Source organism: Meleagris gallopavo, chromosome 2 (assembly GCF_905368555.1).
Source record: "Meleagris gallopavo chromosome 2, MGAL_WU_HG_1.1, whole genome shotgun sequence".
NCBI lineage: Eukaryota > Metazoa > Chordata > Aves > Galliformes > Phasianidae > Meleagris > Meleagris gallopavo.
The window spans coordinates 62,997,589-63,020,702 of NC_139405.1; the positions used below are offsets into that span (position 1 = coordinate 62,997,589).

General features: G+C 37.8%; 1 protein-coding gene across 4 annotated transcripts in view; it reads right to left on the minus strand.

The window, feature by feature from the left end:
- Positions 1-2,251: 2,251 nt before the first annotated feature.
- Positions 2,252-23,114, minus strand: part of DSE (dermatan sulfate epimerase) — a 32,765-nt gene continuing 11,902 nt past the window's right edge. For all 4 annotated transcript variants that reach the window (XM_085217437.1, XM_085217436.1, XM_085217438.1 and 1 more), the window contains 4 exons: positions 13,735-13,988; positions 9,384-9,623; positions 7,375-7,582; positions 2,252-5,304 (listed from right to left, as the gene is read on the minus strand). In XM_085217437.1, the coding sequence (XP_085073563.1) occupies positions 3,543-5,304; positions 7,375-7,582; positions 9,384-9,623; positions 13,735-13,988 (2,464 nt within the window). In that variant the 3' untranslated portion in view covers positions 2,252-3,542. The remainder of the gene's footprint in view (positions 5,305-7,374; positions 7,583-9,383; positions 9,624-13,734; positions 13,989-23,114) is intronic.

A 23,114-nucleotide genomic window follows, 5' to 3' on the forward strand; every position in this document is an offset into this window, starting at 1 on the left:
TGAGATAAAACTGGTGCTGAGTGCCTCTGCCATAGACACACATGGTACTGTGATTGCTGCTCTTTTTTATTTTGGACTAATGACCCAAAGGCAAGGACAGTATCCTCTCTTATGCTAACAGGCATTAAGAACTCCAACCAGCCACTAAAGCTAGCTGGGCTGATGCCATGTTCTTGCTCCTCCTCACTACACTTCCTAGGAAAGCCTGGGCAGATTTTTCAGGGTGTGTTGCCATCTGAAGGCTTGAATTATTTCTTCCTGGCTTGTAACACAGACACTTCTGGCCCATGGCCCAAGGTGCTAATTTCAGACATCAAGAATATGTTTGCTCTTTGCTCCACTTGCTTCAGATTCTGTTAGAAAAGATGAGGGGACATAACCTGCTGGTGAGATGCTCTGCAGAGAAGGACCTGGGGGTCCTGGTGGATAACAGGTAGGCCATGACCCAGCAGTGTGCTCTGGCAGCCAGGATGAACAATGGCATCCTGGGGTGCATTAAAAGGAGTGTGGCCAGCAGGTCAAGGAGGTGATCCTCCCTCTCTACTCTGCCCTGGTCAGGCTTCATCTGGAGTATTGTATCCAGTTTGGACTCCTCAGTACAAAAAGACAGGGATCTCCTGGAGAGAGTCCAGTGGAGGGCCACAAAGATGATAAAGGGCCTGGAGCATCTCCTCTACAAGGAAAGGCTTAGTGGGCTGGGTCTGTTCAGCCTTGAGAAAAGAAGGCTCAGAGGTAATCTTATTAATGATTATATTTATATTTATCGTAAGTGTGGGAAACAAAAGGACATGGCCAACCTCTTTTCAGCAGTCTGCAGGGACAAGGGAAAATGGCCATGAACTGCAGCATAGGAAGTTCCGTACCAATATGCAAAAGAACTTCTTCACGGTGAGGGTGACAGAGCATTGGAACAGGCTGCCCAAAGAGGTTGTGGATTCTCCTTCTTTGGAGATATTCAAGACTCGCCTGGATGCCTACGTGTGCAACCTGCTGTAGGGGACCTGCTTGCAGGGGCATTGGACTCAAAGATCTCTGGCATACCCTTCCAACACCTACAATTCTGTGACTCTGTGATTCTATGATAAGCTTTGCTAAGGAATGAGAAAGAAGAAGAGGAAGAAGAATGGAAGCAAGAAATTGAAACAAAACTTAAAAGAAACAAGAAACTTTTTTTTTTTTTTTTAAAGACTTCTAAACAGCAACAGTATAGAAAAGAGTAAGTAAAGAAGTACATGAGATTATTTTCATTTCCCTTCACCCCATCATTGCAGGTACACTCACACCACATTTAAATGCTGGTTGTCCTTACAAACTGCTTTAAGACCTGGCTCTGAGCACAGGGATCTCTTGTACCTACCTTTTTGATCTATCACATTGCTACAACAGTGCAGAGAAGCATCATGTAAACAAGAGCTAATGTCCATGACTAGTCTTACTTTCCATAATTCTGCAGTTTCATTGGACACACATACTAATACTGTACTAGAATTTGGATGGCACACTGTACACAGCCAGCCAAGAAATACAGGTACTTCTCAAATGCTTTTTGGACTAGAGTGATGAGAGTTTATCTTTCCGTGGCTGACTGTCCAACAAAGCAATGGTGACCTGACATAGGAAAAACATACACAACTGTCAATTGCAGTGAAAGATTAGTATAAATGCCACTGTTACGTTAGTCTAGTAAAGGCTCACGGTCATCACAGCTCTTCATTTTTCTAAAGGTTCAACAATCTCCAAAGAGGACAAAGATACACAAGTATCTAATACTAAAAACAAAACAAAACAAAAAAGCAACAGCTGTTTCTCCATACCTTCCTGTCATCCCCGTGCAAAGACAGAAAGGAAATGTGTAGTGATACACAGCTTCTCTCAATCTAGACATACTTACATTGTAAGTAATATCATGCAACCAATCAGCTTCCTTTGCCTATACTAAACATGTCAAATCTTACTGGCTATATCCAGGCATCAAAGACTGTAGCAGAGCTTCTGTATGTGAACACAGTGCAGATATGGCTCAGTATCTGAAACCTAATGAAAATATTCTGATCTGTTCACTAAGAATGTTTAGGTAAGAAAAGCTCACTATATTTCAGTGCATAATCTCCAGAAGGCTTAAAAATAGCAACGTAGATAACATACCTAAGTGGATGTAAGGAAAACGAAACAAGTTTTATGGTTTTAACAAAGAGCTGATGAACATAATTACTGTAATTAATAGGAAAAATATTCTAATCAAAGAGAAACATTTTTTTCCGCAGAGAAAATAATATTTTTATTTAACAAATGTACCGGAAAAATTATTTTCCCATAAAGACATACAGATATGCCCCAATTCCATAGATTTTCCATTCTCTCAAATAGCTATGATTTCTTGAAATCAGTTCAATGAACAGAAGGGGATATGTGCAGAGATGTCAAACTTATTTTTGCTGTAAACCACATGACTCCATTTACCACTAATCCCCAGATAATTGATCAAGGGGCCACCAAGAGCTTGCAGAACCCTTCCTGGTGCTTTATAGAGAACAGATTGTTCACATTATTTTAACTGTCCTCTGCTTCTAGTCATGTGAAAAGGAAAAAAAGACACTAAATACTTCCATAATACTTCTTTCCCTACTGGCAATTGTTGAGGTTACCACAGGATTGCTTTGGCTTTTGTATTTTTACAAGTGCATGTAGAAGAACATTATTTCTCTACTAAGATGCACTTCAAACAATAGAAAACTTTCGTGAAACCTGTCTTGAAAAATTGAGAACAGACCCCACAACATTCATCTTTCTGCAGTCTACTCTTGACTGAAAAAGTTTATTTTGTTGTTGTTGTTGTTTTTTTTCCTGAGAATTGTCTTCCTTTGTACTTTGAACCAGCTCCTTATTCTTCTCCTTCTGTCAGTGCCTACTAAACACTGTGATGCTCACTGGTAGGTACTGACAGGATTGCCACCTCCAACCATGCCAGACTGTAAAGCATGGAAGAGATGACATGATGGAAGTGTCTGAAATAATTATACAGGAGTGTCCCACAATTAAATATTCTTTGGTTTGGCAGAGAGAAACGGCATCTGCTGCTAAGATCTGCCCTGCATACTTGTAAGTCAGTAACTTTTCCTTAAGAGAATGTCCACAAACACTCACAGCAGCCTGGAAATGAAAAGTCACTAAATGTAAATCCAATTCCATATTAAAAAAAAATCAAACCCTTAGAAACATATACCTTAAGAGGGCTCTTCTCACCAAAAAATTAATTAATTACAGCTTTGCATTACCGAACTCTGAAGAACAAAGCATAACGTTCCCTCAGATGTGAGGCCCAACTCAAAACTCAAAGGAGGAGTACTTACTAAGTACTTAGTTTTCTGAGAAATTCATAGTCTGCCTGATTTGTCAATCCTTTCTGGTCTGAAACCAATATTTCCCCAGCTGTTTTTGGAATGTTTCAGAAAGAAAAGAACATAAACTTTGGCCCTATTAGGGTTAATGCTTTTGCATAGACATATATGACCATAAACTGGTCAACTAGTAGAGGTCTTCTGCTAACATTGTGACTGAGAACAGGAAGAATACAGCCACAATAATATACAGCTATCTACTAACAGTATTGCATACAGACATCTTTGGCCATGCAGTCTCTTGGCCTTCTGAAAGTATGTGAGCTGCATTGCTAACATGACAAAAAAAATAGCAATGTTGAGAATGAGAAAGAGGCGAGTATAAGAAGCTGATATTGATGGGGCACTACTTCGAGTGGTTGCCACCAACTGTGCCAACCCTGATCGGCCCTTGATTGAAACTCCAGTTTTGTGCTTCACATAAGTGATATCTGCAAAATCCAGAAGATCTTTCATTTCCTCATCTTCATCAATAGGCAACTCTTTTTGTGCTTGAGTCTGTGCCTTCTGTCGCACTTTTCTTTCATTTACCTCAATTTGTGCAAAAATGTCAGGAACAGCATCAACAAATTTGTAACCTTTGGGTACTTTTCTATTTTTCTTTGCTCTTCCACGCTGCTGCTGCTGCCTCTGTGAGATTGCAAATATTCTATCAATGGCCTCCTCTGTCTGTCTCTTATCTGAAAACCTCAATAGGCGTTCAGCAGTCTTCCTAAAGCTAGCTGTGTTTCGTACACGAGACAAGATCTGCTTTTCAAGCTGCTGGAAAACAGGCTTAAAATGCTGCAGGTTCCTCTCCACGATCCCAATGTAGTCCTTCACTTCTGGCACTGCAAAGTTCCTAATGGCAGACGTTCGGTCAAAGACAATTTTCTGACGGCCTGCAGTAACCTGTGCAAAGGCAGAACGAGGCCCATCCTCTACCGTCCACAAGTAAACTGCATAGGAGTGCTCATTGGTGGTGACAAAAACATCCAGCTGCCGAGAGTCTGCACGGACAGTGAAGCTTTGCACATCGATGGAGGGCCCAATGAACAAGTAAATGGCTCTGGTGATGGGGTGTCGCAGGAGGGTCGTTACATTCACATAGTTTGTTCCATTATAAGGATAGCCCCGAGGATACATTCTTGAGGCAATGGTAGCTTTCTCACTGTGGCCAGTGTCATCCATCCAGTACATCTTATATATTCCATCACGATGTCTAATGAATGCCCCATGAATCTCATCAACAACTGTTTCTTCAAAAGGCACATCCACATTGTGGAAGAAACTGGTTGCTGCCTCCAGAGGGCTGTCATCTTCTAGGTGGATTTGGTCCACCAGCAACAGAAGTTGAGGATGAAGTAGTATGAGGTTTCTTTGCAATTTTCTCAGCTTCAGTTTAGGATTGTATGCCCCCACTCCTTCTCCCCTGATAAAAACCACACCGCTTCTCTCCATGGCAGCAACCACTCGTCCCTGACAGTCACCAGCCAAATCATGTTTATATTTAAGCCATTTTGAAGAACAGTCCTCTGTAATCTGCCCTTCCCATGGGGAGAAGCAGCTCTTGGACACAGCAGGGGAAAACATCAATACATTATTAAAAAAAGTATATTTTGGCCCGTACAGAGCTTCTGTAATGAAAGGTACGCCATTAGGAGCAAAAGTAAAGGAGTTCTGGTCTGGGTGTTCGTGGCCAGCATTAAAGTTCTTCCATCCCTTGATCCACTCTTTGTACTTGTTCTTATGAACAATATCATATATTGCACGTCCTCCCAGCTTTCCTGACTTGAAGGAAAGGAAAGGCCTGTTGATTTCAGCTGGCAAAGCACTTCCATAGGTTACCACTCCCCAGTCCTCAAAATAATGCAGCTTTGGAACCCCAAAGTCTGGCGGAGGGACGGAGCGCAAACTTGCATCATACCTGCCAAAATGATGAGGGAAATAGTTTAAAAATCACTTGACTAATTTCACTATCAGCACCTACACAAAATTCAAAAAAACAATTCATTACTCATATCAAAGAACAACCTAACAATATAAAGCCCACCTATGTATTTCCTGAGCAAAAAAAAAGCCTATAGTTGTAATGATATTTATGCTACTAATCACTAAGTAAATTTGAAGGAGTCAAAAGCATACACTGTGTGCTTTTCACAGAATAATAACTGAAAGTATCTACTCCACACTTACAAGTAACCTTTTTGCAGTCCAAAAATAAGAGTACGGTGAACTTCTCTCAAACAAGCCAAGTTTTGTTTTGTATCATAAAGATACTGACTGCAACATAAATACTTTAAAAGGCACATTAGGAACAGGTTGTAGGCACTGTTTTGCACCGGATATCAGCATTTGCAGCTATTTGCTTGCCACCTAACCAAAAGAGTCAAAAAGAGCATCTGTTTCCCCCAAACTAGTGATCATAGGAAGTCTGTAGCGTCCAAACAGAATTGGGAATAAATTAGAAATTAATGAAAAAGCATTTTAGATGACACATTTATATGATTTATATAATTTAATAAATTTAATAAAACTAACATCACTATGTTAATTTCCTTTTCCAGCTATGCTGAAAAAGAAATTTACAGCTTTCTAGTATAAATTGCAAGACATAAGATATCTGGTTTAAAAGGAGGTCTTAATTCCTAAAAAAAATTATAATGCTTATAATTTTTTTTTTTGTTTGATTCACAGAAAATAAAAGAACTCACCCCCAAAAACGTACATGAAACAAAGCCCAACATTATTTTTAAGTAAGCAAAACCATTATTCAACTCAACAGTATTTTCATTAGATGGTCTCTCATCAGAATTATTTTCTACAGCTAACGAGGAGCCCCATCAACCTTGAGCTCATGTCTGGCAAAGGCTTCACTGTAGAGTTCAGGTCTTTATTCTGTAGCTAGCGTTCTTTGATGGAGATCCTCCTAAAAGCAGACCTTTTTCCTAAGACTCCAATGCACGTGGATGTGCTAATCAAAGGAGCAACATTGCAGCACAAGGAAAAGGTAGCTGTTGGGATATTCAGAGCTTTTTTAGTGTGGGCTATTTTTTTTTTTTTGTGTGTGTGTGTGTGTGTATTTTGTTTTTTGTCTTTTTTTGTTTTGTTTTGACCCACATGGTCTTAAAAAATGTCTTTCCCTTTAGCATCAGGAAGAAATTGTAAGTATAAATTTCCAAGATTTCCACGTACAAACAAGAAAAGAAAATGTATGACAGCGGTCATAAAGGAAAGATTCTCTATTTTGCAAATAACAAGCTGAAGTGTGCTATGAGCCTAGAAAAAAATTTTAATATGTATAACATAAACACAGACCAATACATTCAATAATATTTCTCTTCTAAGAGAGAGAAATAGAGCTATATTGACTCCTCAGAAATGTGTTTTTTCTACAAACTGAGGGAATTTTTATGTATATTTGTATATACACCTTGGATCATACTTCTTACCTTCTGTAGACTGACACAGAAGTTAGAAGAGGTGTAAATAACATGAAAGATATGGATCTAGTCATTTATCATATTTTTTTTCTAAATTTGGCCTGCAAATTAGTGTGGTCACACAACTAATAATAACACTATCTTTTACATTACTTCAGCTTTTCAAAGAATGTTTATATTAGGACTTAAGAGTTTTTAAAACACAACTACACTTTAAATATCTGCCTAATTTATCACTAAAAAACATAACAGGCTTAAACATCAGAATAGACCAGATAAACCAAAGAATATATGTAGGGATGTTTCCTTTTATAACTGCAACAGACAGTGGGAGGAAAACACAAAAGCACACACAGGATAAGATTAAGGCATAATCTGTAGCAATGCACACTGAACATCTAATGCTAAGTTCTTCTGAGCCTAAAAACTCTGTCCTACACATGGCCAGCATAACATAATCTCTGCCTCTGCAGAACAAACCTAAAAATAACATCTCATCACAAATGGCAAGCAGCCATCCAGTCCTTTTTGAGCTCACTCATTTCCTTACATACCAGAGAAATTCAGTGTGGAGAGTGCACCACCTCTGCCCTTTGGATGGAGTCCCTGGGCCCTCCACCACCCGGTTCCTCCTGATCTGGTCTGCCAACCAGTTCCCACTGCCATTGCGCATGACGAATTTGTCGAGAAACACCAGCTGGCTCTCTGGTCCGTAGAACCAGTTGTAGTTGGAGTCTGCAATGGCCACAGTCCTCTGAAACCCTTGGGAAAAAGTTAAAAGGAATGTGAGAAAGAACAAATAAACACAGATATGTTTGTAGAGCATGAAGATGAAGCCAAGCGGTACAAACAGACACAAACAGAAGCTGCCTTTTATGATGTTTATACTCATAAATGAGCCATAAGTTACACAGGAGCTGTTTGCTTCTGCTGAAGATAACTTGAATAGTCACCTTTCTTCTTTGGCTATAGGCTCAAAGTGCTACAAAAATATAAAAGGGAATGTCTCATCCACTTCTCACTCAGATCTTGCAGCTTTCACTCCTCCTATGTCAATCCAACCTCTCCAAAGCAACAAAAGAAAGGTCCTCCCAAGAGAAAAAAACAAACCAAACCTAAAACCCCAACCCAGCTTTCATCCTGAAATAAATAAAATGAGTTTCCTTTGCTCTTTAGGAACCTCTCCCCAGTATATGGTATAGCCTGGATTCAGTGCAGTTCCTTACAAATCTGTGCTGGCATGCTAAAGCAGCAATCATTATCCTCATACATGGAGCTAATTTTTAATACATGTTAAGTTATCATATTATATTTTTAAAGAGGAGTTTAAACAATGTAAGCTCCCAATGAATTGTCCTATGAATAAGCAGCATAAAATAATCACTGAGAACTTTCAAGGCTACCCGAAACTGAATCTTATCTGAAAGTTACAAGGAGCTGGGAATATTCATTAGATTATACTGTTTGCATATTTATAGATCTCCATCTTTTAGTCAAAATTAGGATTTCCTATCAGAGATGCTGAACACACTGTGTGACAATGGAGAGATTCAGCATGAAAACAGAAACAGTCTGCAAAACTGACCCACCGGAGGTGCCCAGTATTTCTGTTTGATTCTCACACTGACAAAAGAAAATAGTTCATACACCCGACTGATCTGAGAAACCCACCAGCTGAATCAATTACATTTTCTGTATGAAAAAGATCTTGAAAAAAAAAAAAAGATTATAGAAGTGGATTTCAACATATTGTGGGAAACTGTGGGCCGTTCAGTAAATAAAGGGAACCTACAGGAAAGAAAGGGACAGACCTTTAGCAGGGTCTCTTGGGATAGGACAAGGGGAAATGATTTCAAAATAAAAAAGTATACATTTAGGCTGGATACAAGGAAAAAGTCTTTTATGGTGAGGGTAGTGAGGCATAATCTGAGGAACAGATTATCCAGAGGTGGTAGATGCCCTATCTCTGGAGACATTCAAGGATTCAAGGTCAGGCCGGACCAGGCTCTGAGCAACCTGACCTAGCTGAGGTGGCCCTGTTCAGTGCTGAGGAGCTGAACTGGATGACATTTAAAGGTCCCTTCCAACTCTAAGGATTCTATGATCCTATGTAAAACTTCCCTGCACTTCCTTAATACTTTCACCTTGGCTTTATGATTTGCTGTTCATTTCATTTAATATTTTTGTGTGATTGCTTTTCCTTTTGACAAAGAAAAAAAAGACAGTAAGAATCTCAGTGAATATTATTTATCTAACAGAAAGCCCCAGAACTAGCTCTATGTCAAACTCTGACAACCAGAAAACAAATTCTAAAGCACTGCTTTTTTTCTCAAGTGACATTCTTGTGTTCTGCCTGGTTCTAAAAAACAGTTTAATAAACAACAGCGTTAAATAAACAGTGATAAACAATAATATCATTGTTTCCATGGATGATGAAAGTAGAAGTGAGAGAAGAAGGTTATTTCAAATGTTCAAGTACAAGGTGACTTGAAAATGGCCCACTTCAAGTACAAAATTGCTTCAAGAATTGGAAGATGAATTTTCATTGATCCAAAAGACCTACCTGGCAGGACAGTCCTGTACATAAATGCAAAGTGCTGCTTGAGCCAGGGGTGGTTGAAGTGATTGATATCAAAGTGCCTTTGGACAAGAAACATGTACTGAAACAGTGACCTGGTTGTGTAGCTGCCATAAGCCACCCCTTCATAGAGGGAGCCATCTGTGACCTCCTGCAGCAGGACTACTGACTTTTCCATGATTGCCAATACTTGCTTGGTCCATAGGTAAGCTTCCTGAAGGTAGCCTGAAAGAAAAGAAGTGTTAGAAAGTCTGGTCACAGCACTGTAAATCATAGATGACATCACTTGTATTCACACAGTGAGATCCTTTATAGTAATGAATCCATAAGGAAAGCTGCTAGATCTCTAAAATATGAACCATCACACCAGCATCCCTGTGGTTCCAGGGTAAAAGATAAAATGCTACACTTAAACACAGTAGAGTAAGGTTACTTAAGAAGAGAGAAAACTATCAAGACACCTTTTTACTTTTGTGGGATTATGTGATCCACCCTGATGGGAAAAATTATTTAATGCATTAGAACATATAAAAACAGAAGAGTCAGAACAACAACATTTATTGCATTTCAAAACAGTATGAAAACAATTTTACAGCCTCCACTAGAGGGCTCCAATAAAGCAAGTATTCTTATCAGTCATTTTTCACCAGTACGATCACCAGTGCAGTGAAAGATTCTCAGAGTTTATAAAAAGTTGATGCTTGAGCTGCAGTTAACTGATATTCTACTACAATATGCTCTATTTTAAGATATGCTATATTCCGCTTATGTTTTCAATGTCTAAAAGGTTATCCAAAATAGAAGTTCCTTTGGAAAAGATTTGCATGGTTAATTACAAATGCAGATTTTTCATTTCTTTAACTTCCAACTAAGTTCCAGGCTTCACATATACAAGCTCTAAACAGTAATATTTCTTCTAAGGAAAGACTTCTAGAGATCCTACTATTTCAATCTGCTCCACACAAAACATGAGTTGAGAAGAGGTTGCCTGAAGTCCTTCTCAGGACTTAGCTGCCTTCACCATGGAGCAACCACAGGTATGAGATCCCCAGCAGCGCCTGTATAAACTGCAGAAGGAAAGCAGTTTGTGGATCCCAGCAGATGACAGACTGCATGCTTTCTCTTATTCTCATCTAGATCCACTGACAACAGAGGTAGGACTAAAAAGAAAACAATTACCTTGTATGTCTGTATGGCTACCTAGTGTCTGTGCAGCTCAGAGTGTCTGGGCACAGATTTAACCCGAATTCTTTCCACCGTATAGTAGAGCTCAACTTTAGGGCAGCTGGCATGCATTACATCCCACATTACTTGGTGAAACAGTGCCTGCTGAATGAAGCGCATGTGCCAGGCTGAGGAAGTATGAGCTACATTCAAACCTGCTACCAAGAACGTTTTGCTTCACTGCCACAAATACCATATTTATGCTCAGCAGAGTGATGAGCAATTCAGACTTCCTACCAGTCAAGGCTGCCAAATCCTACTCAGTTAACAGAGAGGAAAAAATTGTGAAATCTAAGTTAAACAGACAACCTGATTTAGGCTGAAGAGAAAAACATGAATGGGATGGCCCAAGCAGGAGGAGAGGGCTGCGCTACTGAGTTCTGCCTCCTTGCTCACAGCTGGTGTGACACTGCTTCCTCACACTGATAGAGCAGGGCACCACAGCAGTCCATCCGAACACAACCCCGACTACTTCCACCCTCATTTTCCATTGTGACATTACAGTCATATCAGTTAGTTTTGGATGCTGCCCTAACAAGAATGGTGTTTCCATGGCTCAACATAGTGCATTTACTGTTGTAGTGCACATATGTTCTGTTAACTGTTGTTATATTGATGCTATAAATCTATTCTCATATGTACCTTAATGACATAATGACACATTTGAATAATAAAAAAAGGAAGAAACTCAACACTCCGTCAGGCTACACAAAAAAAACCTCCAGAATAAATTTCACACGTAATGAACAGCATGTATGTCAAATTAGGCTTTACTCATGTCTCTCTAGATACTCTCTAGAGTATCTGAGTGTATTTTAATTGCAAAGACTATATGTGGGTACCTAGAAATTATTTCAGTTAGTTTCATTTTTCTGTCCTATGACAATGTTTACATGACTTTATGGTGGCTATTTAGTCTCTACCTACTTTATTAGCTGGACACCATGTTTAAAATTTTTAAGTGAAGTTTAAACCTTTTGGAAGAAATGCTTTCACTGGGATACACTATTTGCAATTGCTTCCAATCTGATAAGGGTAGAATTTGTTTACTCCCTCCATCTTTCCCCTTTTTTTTTTCCCCTTCAGAAAAAGTCTTTCATGTTGGAATGAGAATTTTTAAGAACTGTGGTTTTTTTAGTAATTTTAGACCAAAAGGGAAACTTTTTTTTTTTGTGTGTGTGTGTGTGCGTGTGTGTTAAATGAAGTTGCTCTGTATTGAGATCAATTAATCTTTCATTTAGAAATACACGGTCTGGATGTACTGAATGATTTTCATTTGAAATACTCACACTACTTGCTCAAGTGTTGCTTATTTTGCTTTTTTTTTTTTCCAAAAAAGATATGAAGTTTGCTGAAAGAAATATTACCCAACTGTGTTTCTGATGTTACCATTGTTTGGCACAAAGCATATTTCTGGTCTATACTCTAATGAAAAGCAGAGTCCTCTTGCAAACTGCCAGCTTTCTGCAACAACGGAGGATCAGGGAAGGATGGAACTGTGAGGAATTTAGCAAAACCCACTGAATAAACATGGTCTTAGTCTTCAATTTGTGGAAAGCACAGTACGAGGAAAGGGAATAATTTCCATGTATACCCTTGCTGGTTTTGAGTATGTGCACATTAGTGAATGCACTTGCTATGACAAGCTCTTAAGAAAAAATTGACCCCCAAACACAGTAGGTGTCACATTTTTCTGGCAAACATTCTTTGGATGTCTGAAAGTTCCAACTATGTGCAGATGTGCCCTTGATTGGCATTACTAAACAGCTCAGTAACACCATCAGCATCCAGAAACTAGATTTTTTTCTTGACTTGTGGCACTGAGTTTTCAAAATACGTCTAGCACATTTTAAATAAAATCTTGCTAAAATACTGACAAAGTTTTATAAGCTAGAGCTGGCTCCATGACCTCCACTTCTCAGCCTAAGTACTATAGGGATTTACTATAGGATTGCTTTGCCTGCTCTTTCCATGACTTGCACTCTCCTTCAGAGTGGACATAACTCAAAGGGAAAAAGGTAAAGACTTGCTCATCTCCTTAGCAAAAGATGCTGAAAAGATAGGTCCTGAGCTGTGGCCCACAGATGGATCAAGTTCCAGCTTGGCAGTCCTCCCAGGAAAACAAGACTGAAGTCCTATAGCCTAGCTGAAAGCTTGGGGCCCAGGGCATTTCTGACTGCTGACCTTGATGCAGACCAATGCCAGACTGTCTGGAGGCGTTAGAACAAGCCTCAAACTGATAAACTACCTAAAAGACTGCCTGCAAATCTGAACTGGTACTAGTACACATGAGGGAAGTGTCAATTCTTAGTAAGGTGAGGTAAGAAATACAAAACCAGTTAGGCAGCTACTTATATATTTATAATATATATATGCTTATATGATCAGGGGGCTGGAGCACCTCTCCTATGAAGACAGGCTGAGGGAGCTGAGCTTGTTCAGCCTGGAGAAAAGAAGGCTGCAGTGTGACCTCACTGCAGCCTTTCAATACCTAAAGGGAATCTGTAAACAGGAGGGGAGTCAACTCCTTGAAAGGGTAGATAACAGCAGGACAAGGGGAAATGGTTTTAAGCTGAGTGAGGGAAGATTTAGGTTGGATGTCAGGGGAAAGTTCTTTACTATGAGAGCTGGAACAGGCTGCTCAGAAAGGTTGTGGATGCCCCCTCCCTAGAGGTGTTCAAAGACAGGCTGGATGGGGCCCTGGGCAATCTGGTCTGGTATTAAATGGGGAGGCTGGTGGTCCTGCCTGTGGCAGAGGGGTTGGAGATTCATGATCCTTGAGGTCCCTTCCAATCCAGGCCATTCTGTGATTCTGTGATTATATATTCACTGATATAGTGCATATACATCATAACCTGTACATCTGCCCACAGATTACTGTTCTATTCAATAAATACATTTTTTTTCTAAGCAGCATAAGAGCAAACCCAATGCAACGGAGCTCTCAAAACACACAAAGCAGAACACCTTTGCAGCTGGCTGCCATATAGGCAGAGTACTTAATGTGGAAAACCGCAGAAAAAACATGTGTATCAGTTCCTGCATGTTACTCCATAAATGGGCAATCGAGCTGATATGCTGTAGAAAAGCATTCCTATGGTTTAGCACATACCTTGATTCATCAGAACCAGGCTTCCAGCCAGCAGGGCCACACAGTTGGTAGGCTGGTGGTTATGGAGGTACTGGAAGCCCCATCCTCGTCTGTATGACGTTTCGTACATATATCCCGAAGCATTGGCAATTACCTCAAGAAATCTCTCCTGTTGAGTCTTGCTAAGATAGCTGTACAAGAAGTCATAAGCTGTGGCAAAGCCAACTAAGGAGTGAGCCAGAGGGACCTCATCCCATGGGGCATCCTTCACTAGCCTGTCAATAAAGAAAGATACCAATTAATTGAGTTTCATCTACTCATTTTTCTCTATGAATATACTTAAAGGTGTGTATGACTTCACATCTCGAATGTTAGGCAATGGATGCTGAATTTAATGTGGTAGTAAGATACTTACCAAGTCTTTGAGAGCATTCTATACTGTTCTAAGTATGGTTAATATTAACCTTCAAATCTCATTAATTTTACTAGAAAGATTAAATCCTTAAGTATTAAAGCAGTGTTTGTAATATTTCTAGGATTTGCTAGGAAAAATAGATAACGCAGAATATTGATTATACAGAAAAATAATCTACTTGTCTGAGGCAAGATTTAAAGCATTTTTCTAAGAAAGTAATATCCCATAGTTTACACTCTTCCAAAGAATCTGCAAGAATCTTTTTTCTCCAAATGAGTCAAATGTTAATAAGTTCATAATGGCGGCTATTGGATTGAAGTTGTCTTTAAAGTAAACTAATTATTAGCAAAATAGTAAAGACGTACCAAGAAAATTCATAATGGAAAAAGAGGTAGCCCAGAACAAATATTTCCCTTAAATCAAGCATATAGTGGCTAAAAAAGACTTTACTTTTGTTATACTGAGCACATTTTCAGGCCACAGTCACAAAAAAAAAAAAAAAAGCTAACAGTCATTAGTTGCTTTCATAATTATTCCATTTGTTCACTTATTCTGCAAGACTTTTTTACTAAATAAATGAATTTTAAATTGTTAAGATAGTACTCTACTGTAATCAGTGAGATTTGTGCTGTGCTTCTGAAGACGTGCACCTTCCAGTTTAAACTATTCTGTGATTCTTTAAATACAATTTCATTTTTGATTCGTACAACTGGTAATATGAAAAGATGATAAAAATATATGAAATGAACAAGATTATACACATATGTATATTCATTCTGCTTTAGGAGCATTTATTTGCATTCAAAATAAATGAATGAAGCACTGAGAAATTAAGACTATCAGATCAGAGTAGTGCAGCTATGTTAAGTCACAAGGTTTGCAAACAAGGAAAATGATGTTCAATTTTTATTTCAGTACACTTAACTTCATTGGAAGAATTCAAATGACCTTGACACATTCATACCTTTATAAAAGGGAAACCTCTGAGGGTTTTTGGATTAGTTGAATTTCCAACAGTTTAAGCGTTTACTTTCTCCTGATTTTAATCCCATTTTATCCTGAGCGAAGTTATACATTATTTTTACTTTTCTTAAATGAATTAATTATTTCAAGGATGTTAAGTTAAATACAAGAATGTATTCAACAAATAATTAAACCTTGTTTTGAACCAGAGTTTTTATTGGGCTAGATTAATTTGTTTGTAGATTGTTATTTCTTTTTTGGTCAACAGGTAGGCACTGACAGAAAAAAGTCGTGAACAACATTAGGACAGAAAGCTAAAAGTGTGGTAACAAATAACAGCCTAAGCGTCAGGAATGAAAGTTAAAATGTACAACTTGTCTTCTCCATATCTTCATGAAATTATTTGGTGGCCACCATATGGGACTTTTCTCTGTTGTTTTGCTTCAGGTTCAAACTCATCAGAAAAATTTCTGGCCAGATATAGCGAAATTTCTTATTTAGGTTTGTGTCAATCATTGTGGGAAAAGTTACAGATCTGTAGGTCAAAATATTTAAATGCTTTATGTAGGTGCTTATTATTTCCATACTTCCCGATAAAATATAAGAAAATGTAACTTAACGAGGCAAGCAACACTTCCCAGTCTCCAGATACAGTTATACTGCATCACTGAGCCAGAAAAACTAAAAATCGGAGTGAAGTGGTCATTTGTCAATCTGTTTCTATTCTGCTTTTTCATCTTTGGTTAGCACTGCAAAAACTTTGAAATTGTAATAGGCCATGTATGTAAAAATAAATTTGCACTCTACGCTAGTTATATGGAACACCCTGTTGCTTTGTTTGCTGCCAGGAATCCCTTGAAAAATACATATCTTTGATAAGCTATATCACAAATTCAAATTTCCAACATATTTTTGATTTGGTTTTTTTTTTTTGCCAAATCTTTGTACATTCAAAGATCAGAGTTCATATGGGGACAGGAAATATCACTTTAAAGACTTCAGTCTGGAACAATTAATAAGTGCTTGAGGCTAAGCTATACATTAGAGAGGGGGAAAGAATAATGAGAGAATTAAATATAAGGAATTAATTTAAAACATGATTCAAATTTCAGTATCCTTATAAAAACATACAAATTGCTAATCAGAGTGTGTTAAAAACTACTGAATGTTCATTATCTGACTTCATCTTAAGAGGGATTTGACAATGGAACCAATGTAATTTATATTTCTTTGTTAAGATATTTGGTTTGATATTAGCTAACTTTGTATTTGGTTTCAAGAGCAACGCAGCATCAAACTCCATAGCAAAACACCACAAACTAATCTCTCTGGCACCATTTCTGATAAAATAGGAAAAGATCTTCTAAACAGAAAGTGCTGATTAGTTATGACTGCATTTAAACTGACTTCTTTAGAAAAAATAAATAATATCAAAGCTTTCAATATAAAAAAGTTTATGTTAGGCTTTCTGGGGCTACACACTGTCATAGTCAACTCCTGTTTAGATAAGACAGTTCAGTAATTATTTCCCTCAAATGTTAATTCTGGGTAGTGGATCTTATACGGGGTTTAACAGAAGAGATACATACAAGTAACAAAAAAACAAACAAAAAAACAAAAAAACAACACAAGGATAACTGTTTAAAGACCCTTGTTTCTAAACATACAAAAATCACAGCCAACATTTGTTCTTAAAATGAGCTTTCCTTCTAAGAAGTAACTATTTAGCTGATATAAATCAGTGCATCTCCATTAAATGAATCTCAATGGAATCAAGTAACATGCGTCAAACAATGTGTAAAATGATACACAAGAAGAATGGACAAGTAGAAAGCATTAAATGCTTTTTGTATCTAAATTGCACTCTCATTTTTCAAATAGGTCTCCAGCGTCAGATGTGGTAAACAGCCTGGCTGATAAGCCGTGGGAAAGCATGGGACCACAGGCCTGTACTTAACATGGTCTGTGAATAAAGAGTTTTTAAGGCTATTACAATCTGCTTTGCTCTAAAATAAAAAATTAAAGTTTTTTGTATTTATTCAAATAAAAATGGGTAAAAACATGCTGGAGAACAGGTATTTTCTAGTCCTCTCTGGAGTAAAACATCATCCAATATGAACCACAGCTTAGCAGCTGTGTTTGAAGGCAGCAAGTAACTTTTATTGTAGCACTGTAGTAGCTCTCTTGTCTTTCAAAGGTATCAGACACTACAAAAGAAGAATCCAGAGTAAATAATGTCTACAATGGATTCCTTAGTACAGAACAACCATTCCAAACATAAACACATGCCTGAGATGCTCTTTTAGGTTCTCTTCATCTTTGCTGTTTAACATACTCCTTATTAATTTATTTTAAATACTAACATAGATCCTCCATAAGGAAATCACAGAGAAAATAAGAGATTGTGGATAATGTAAATAGCGTATTTTTCCTACGTGTTTTGAGAACTCTGGTGCAGTGCAACGTGGCTTCTGTTTTAGATTTGCCATCTTCTGCAATGAACAACAAAAGTTGGAAGGGGTTATAGCTCAATTCTGTAGACACCACTTTAAGATGCCAAGGAACGCAGGCACCACACTGTCCCAAACTAACAGTGTACACATTGCCTTCACTGAATGGGATCCCAGGCTCTAGAAAACATTATAAACTGCATAAAAATTTGTATGGGAAATAACAAATCAATATTTTGTTTCTTTGAAACAAATCCAAGAAAAATCATGATAAGACTACCCTAACTTCCCCACTTCTTGGCAACACATAGAACATTGCTAATATCCCTTCTTTCAGAAACTGCTAATGCATTTTTCCCTCATTTCTATATAAATTCCCTCATTTCTAATAAATTTCACCTTAACAAAACCAAAACCATTATCATTTCTCTAAGAGGTGAAAGCCAAGAGGAAAAAACACTGCCTGCTCCGTTCAAGGCAGGATTTGAACCAAGTAAAAATCTCTCGCTTAAGTGAGATCCCTGTTCCTGGCCTACAGGATATTTAGAACCTCCCTTCCTTCACTTCACCCAATTCGTGAAAACAAACTGAAGCACACAGGAACATAACATACTAACTTAAACAGTGGGCAGTGTGATACCTGACTTCCAACCTCCGTATCTAAAGATAATACAGCATCACTGTATCCAAAATGAAGCATTAAACATGCCCTGACATATGAATTACCTCATGACAAACCGCTTACTAAAGAATAACTTAGAGGTTGAGGGCACATTAAGCTAATGATTGCAAGAAGCATGGCAGAAATCACTCCTCAGTAGTGAAACTCTCATTCACATTAGGTTGATGCAAATGCAATGAATTGGGGCCTATTCACAAGACTTTCAGCTGGAAATTAGTCCATGGACACCTCCTCAGTGCATTTAGGTGTAATCCATCTTAGACATGGTAGCTAGGTAACAGCATGGTTGAGCTTAATGCATATTAAATGCCAAGCGTGATGTAAATACTGCATGTAATAGGCCCAAGTGAGCTCTTAGTTCGGTGTCCAACTGCGTCATTGTACAGACATCAGTGCCCTGGCACTCTAGATATCCTTGCTATTGTTCTGGGAGCAGGAGATACAGCTTTCAACTCCTCATCAGGCAAAGGAGAGAAATATTCTCCCTGATCAGAAGAAGCATAAATACCAAGTTGGAGTATACACACCATGGGAAATGAGAACACCAGCATTTATTTTATAAACCAGATCAAATGCCCAATATTCTTCTTACACGGTCTCCAAAACAAAATATTTTCTTGTGCTCAAAATGAATACGTTGTTCACTGGCAGAACAATATCTTCCAATTTTTGTTTTGAAGAGAAAAATGAAAATCCTTAAAAAATTCTGTTCAGTCCAAAACAATCTCCCACCTTTCACCCTTTCAACATTTTTCTGTTTGCCACCAAAGCAAAAATTCCATAATCTGCAAAATGCAAATACTCAGCCTTTTGCAAGAAGAAATACATTGAGCTTGTTTTTTTTAAGACCTTGAAAAACTGATGATTTGTATTTCTGGTGTCTAACATAAAACAACACAAGTTTGCTCCTATTCCTTTATCTGTCATATTTCAGCAGCAGTCACTCATGCTCATTTCAGCTCAGTTCATAAGAAGAGAGACAAAGGAGTGCTTAAATATACAAGGCTAAAGTCATAGCAAAAAAAAAAAAAAAAAAGACAACACAAACAACGTATTTTTCAGAAGTTTAAGAGCATATTATATGAGTAGGATCCTACTGCTTAATGTGCTGAGGAGACAACTGAACTTTACTCCTTTGGAAACTTATAACTACTTTCTTTTCTCTTTTTCTCTCAGTTTCCCTATGGGCTTGTAACCATCATTCTACTGATTCTCAAATTGCTTTTATATTCTTTTCTCTCAGTTTTGCCTTTGATCATAAGAGAGTCCCTTTTAAATTTTAGTCTTTCTTAATATTAATCATGACCCTTCTATACTGACATATTAATAAAATCTGTTTTAGTAACTCTCAGTGCTATATAAAGCAGGCAAAGAAGTGTAGCTATGTTAACCCTAGCTCTTTATTATAAGTTCCAGGTTATAGCAAATTTTAGACTAGGAAGGTAAGCTCCCTGCAGTCACCACTGAACTTGAGTGCTGATTTATCTCCCAGAAAACCAGGTTAGAATCATACTTTAAAATAGAAGATATAAAAGAAACTCTTAACAATTCAGCCGCAGCTTAATTTCAGAGTCATGCACAATTTCCATTTTTTAATGCTACATATGAAAATGATAAGAACTCAAGGGTTTGATATTTCACTTACTAACATAATGTATATTCCAGATACTGAATTAATCCTCCTACCATTCTTTTTCTTTCTCACTCTAGGAGACTACCCCAACAGCATCCTCCAAGCTTTTTACATACTAATGCAACGTGCAAAAAACTCAGCAGTCTTACAAAATCCTCCTCAGTATTCTTTGAATGTGCCCGACGGTTGATTATTGGAAGTTAAAAATAAGTGCTAAATTTGTGTTGTCAGCATAGAGTCTTCAACTCAGCACATGAACTTATTTTATTTAAATATTTGTATTCATGCATTTTTATTGTACAATTCATGTTGTTCAACACTGAGCACTATTTGTACACTAAAGGCAACAGCCTTCACCATATTCCAATACTTTCAATAAGCATAGGCTAACAGAGGGCTATGGGATTGCTGGATAACAAGAAATATCAGGAGGGAGATTTGTTATATTGAAGATGCCTGTTAGTTTCTATTTACCTGCTGCTATTTCCTTGGAATGTCTGCACGTGTTTGACAGCAATTATCTCCAATGTGAAACCATGAACTCAGGCTTGCTGTCAAATCCTACACCTTATCATATACTGGTAGCATATTTCTATTAAGAAATGGTGCATGAACTGTGTGTCAAAAAGAACAGTACAGAAATCCCTTGTCTGGCAATTCTAAGCAGGGAAAATGGGTGCAGAAATTGTGAACTTCCGAGGTATCTGCTTGTACAGAAGACTTTGTAAAGAAAACCCTTTTCTAACAAACTGCTTTGACCAAACACAAAATCTGACTGGGCTCTTATTTCTGCATGGTGTTTGACTCTAATTACATCACTTCACTCGGTGCTGGAAGAGGCCAAGACAGCATATGGAAAGAATCATTAGTGCAGATCCCTCAGCCAACAACGCATGTCTGGTAAGGGAGTGTGCGAGGTGACTCGGAGATAAAATGCCAGAAAACTGATCTATATGCTCTGCTCTCTGTAAAATAAGATAAGATGTCTTAAATAAGGACAAATTTTCCCTATGCTTTTAGGCGGCATTTAGATTGAATTCCAGGAAGATCAAGCAAGTTATTTAACAACAGCTTTTAATTTTTACAGGCAAAACAGTAGGCGTTCGTATATTCTTATGAAAACATTAATCTACTACATTTCCCTGCTCCTGCTAGCCTCCAAAACATTGTCTGTTTCCATATTATTTTGATTATAATTATAGCTAGCTATTAGCCACTGACCCTTTGTTTAATCTAAATGTAAACCTACTCCAGGATGTAGCAATTACGGATGCTCTGTTATGAGCAGCACGCCTCTCAGGAGTGGTTGTTATGACAAACAGCTCAAGCTGCGTTAGCCTACACAAATGGGAATTCAATTAAGGGTGCCTTTTATTATGTGATACAAAATGACTATACTAATTGTTGAGAAAAGACATAAGTGCTTAACTACACGCCATTTCCAAGCATGTATCAATTACCAGTAGACTTTATCATTAACTATGCCTTGAAATGTTGAACTGTATTTGGACTATAGAGGATTCTCACTAACATAAAGATGAATTTTTAAAATGTTAGTCAGGTTAATGTCTTGACATTCCGGAACAATTAATCAGTAATGCTGGAAAGTTGATGTATTCTATCCAACTACTGCCCACACTACCAAAATACACTTTTACTTACAGTTGCCACAAAAATTAGAGGAAAACTATCCAAGTTTTTTTGTTTTTTTTTTTGTTTTTTTTTGTTTTTTGTTTTTTTTTTAATTCTAGAGTTACTTTACAGCCAATGTCATTTAAGTGAAAGTCAAAAGAAATCCAGATTATACTCTTGAAAGAATTCAGCTGCCAAAAAGTTATTTATATGACAGCCAGATCTTAGTGACCAATACATGTTGACTACCATCAGAGATAAAAAGACAATTTGGGGCAAATTACATGGCAGTCTAGGTATTTATATAAGAGAAAGAAGTTATTTATTTAAGGAGAGAAGTTTCTCCAGATTTGCTTTACTTACTGATACCTCTTTGTACAAGCCTTCTTTACTCTGACATAAGCAGTTTTGACACATAAGTCTCATAACATTCAAGGCCCTGAGCTTGAGTACCATCAAAACTCTTCTTTCTTCCCATTCTCCTGTGAAGAGCGTCTACCCTCAAATTACTAAATAACGATAATATTCTTAATTTATCAGCCAGAATAATATTTTCCTCCAAGTCTGACAGAAACTAAACATGATTAAATACAGTGAACAATATATTTTTTTTAATAGTTAATTACTGTGACATTGCAAGAACTGTTCATAACCAGTCTTATTTAGGGCTTATCTCCAGAACACTAAATATCTGCTAGCAGCAATCAGACAAGAACTGTTGCACATGCCATCTTTCCTCCCCTAGTCTTATCCTAAGTGGAGAACTGTGTGCAGTAACATGTTTTGCATGCACTTTTTAATTATATTTCTCAGTTCATGAAATCTGCCTGTTCAGAAGCAGTAGGAGTGAACATGTTGACCGATTTGAGCAAAGTCAGACAAAGTAATACATGCCCCAGGGATGGTAGATTGCTATAGTCTTCCATAAAGCCACTGCTGGATGAGGGAGAGAACTGACAGAGCTACAGCGTGAACTTCACGTTGAAAGCATGGGGGAAAAAAAAGGGAAATAATCACGTATGAAAAACAAAGGAGTGTGAAGAGAGTGCTTCAACAATCAAACAATGTCTTAATGCAGCCTGATTGAGCGGGTGGCAATCCTGCCCATGGCAGGGGGTTGGAACTAGATGACCTCAAGGTTCCTTCCAATCTAACTCCATGTTTCTATGATTCAATCTTAGGGTCCCAATCAGTAAATTTACTCAACAGTGAAAACACTAACTTCTGCCCCTGTAAAAAGAGTGTGGCACAGTGAGGATAGAATAATATGTATGACAACTCAAATCCAAATGAAGTTAATGCAGGTCATCAAAATGCAAGATACTCCAACAACTGCAGTAAAACACTTCAAAAAACAACTATTTCTTTCATGACCTACAATGTCTTTACAGGAAGCCTGGGAAACGCACAGCAATGTGGAGTTGCAAGCCTGAATTAAAGCTCAGGCAGATGTTAGAGCATTCATAAAACACTTGTTTGAGGAAACTCTGAGTGTCACTTGTACCTAATCCTAAAGACACTGTTTCACAGGGCAGTCTTTTCTGAATTCTTACTAAGGAAACATTACCCAAAGGAAATGTACAAGTCTGGAAAAAGAGAGGAAAAAGTTAACACTACATTCTCCCT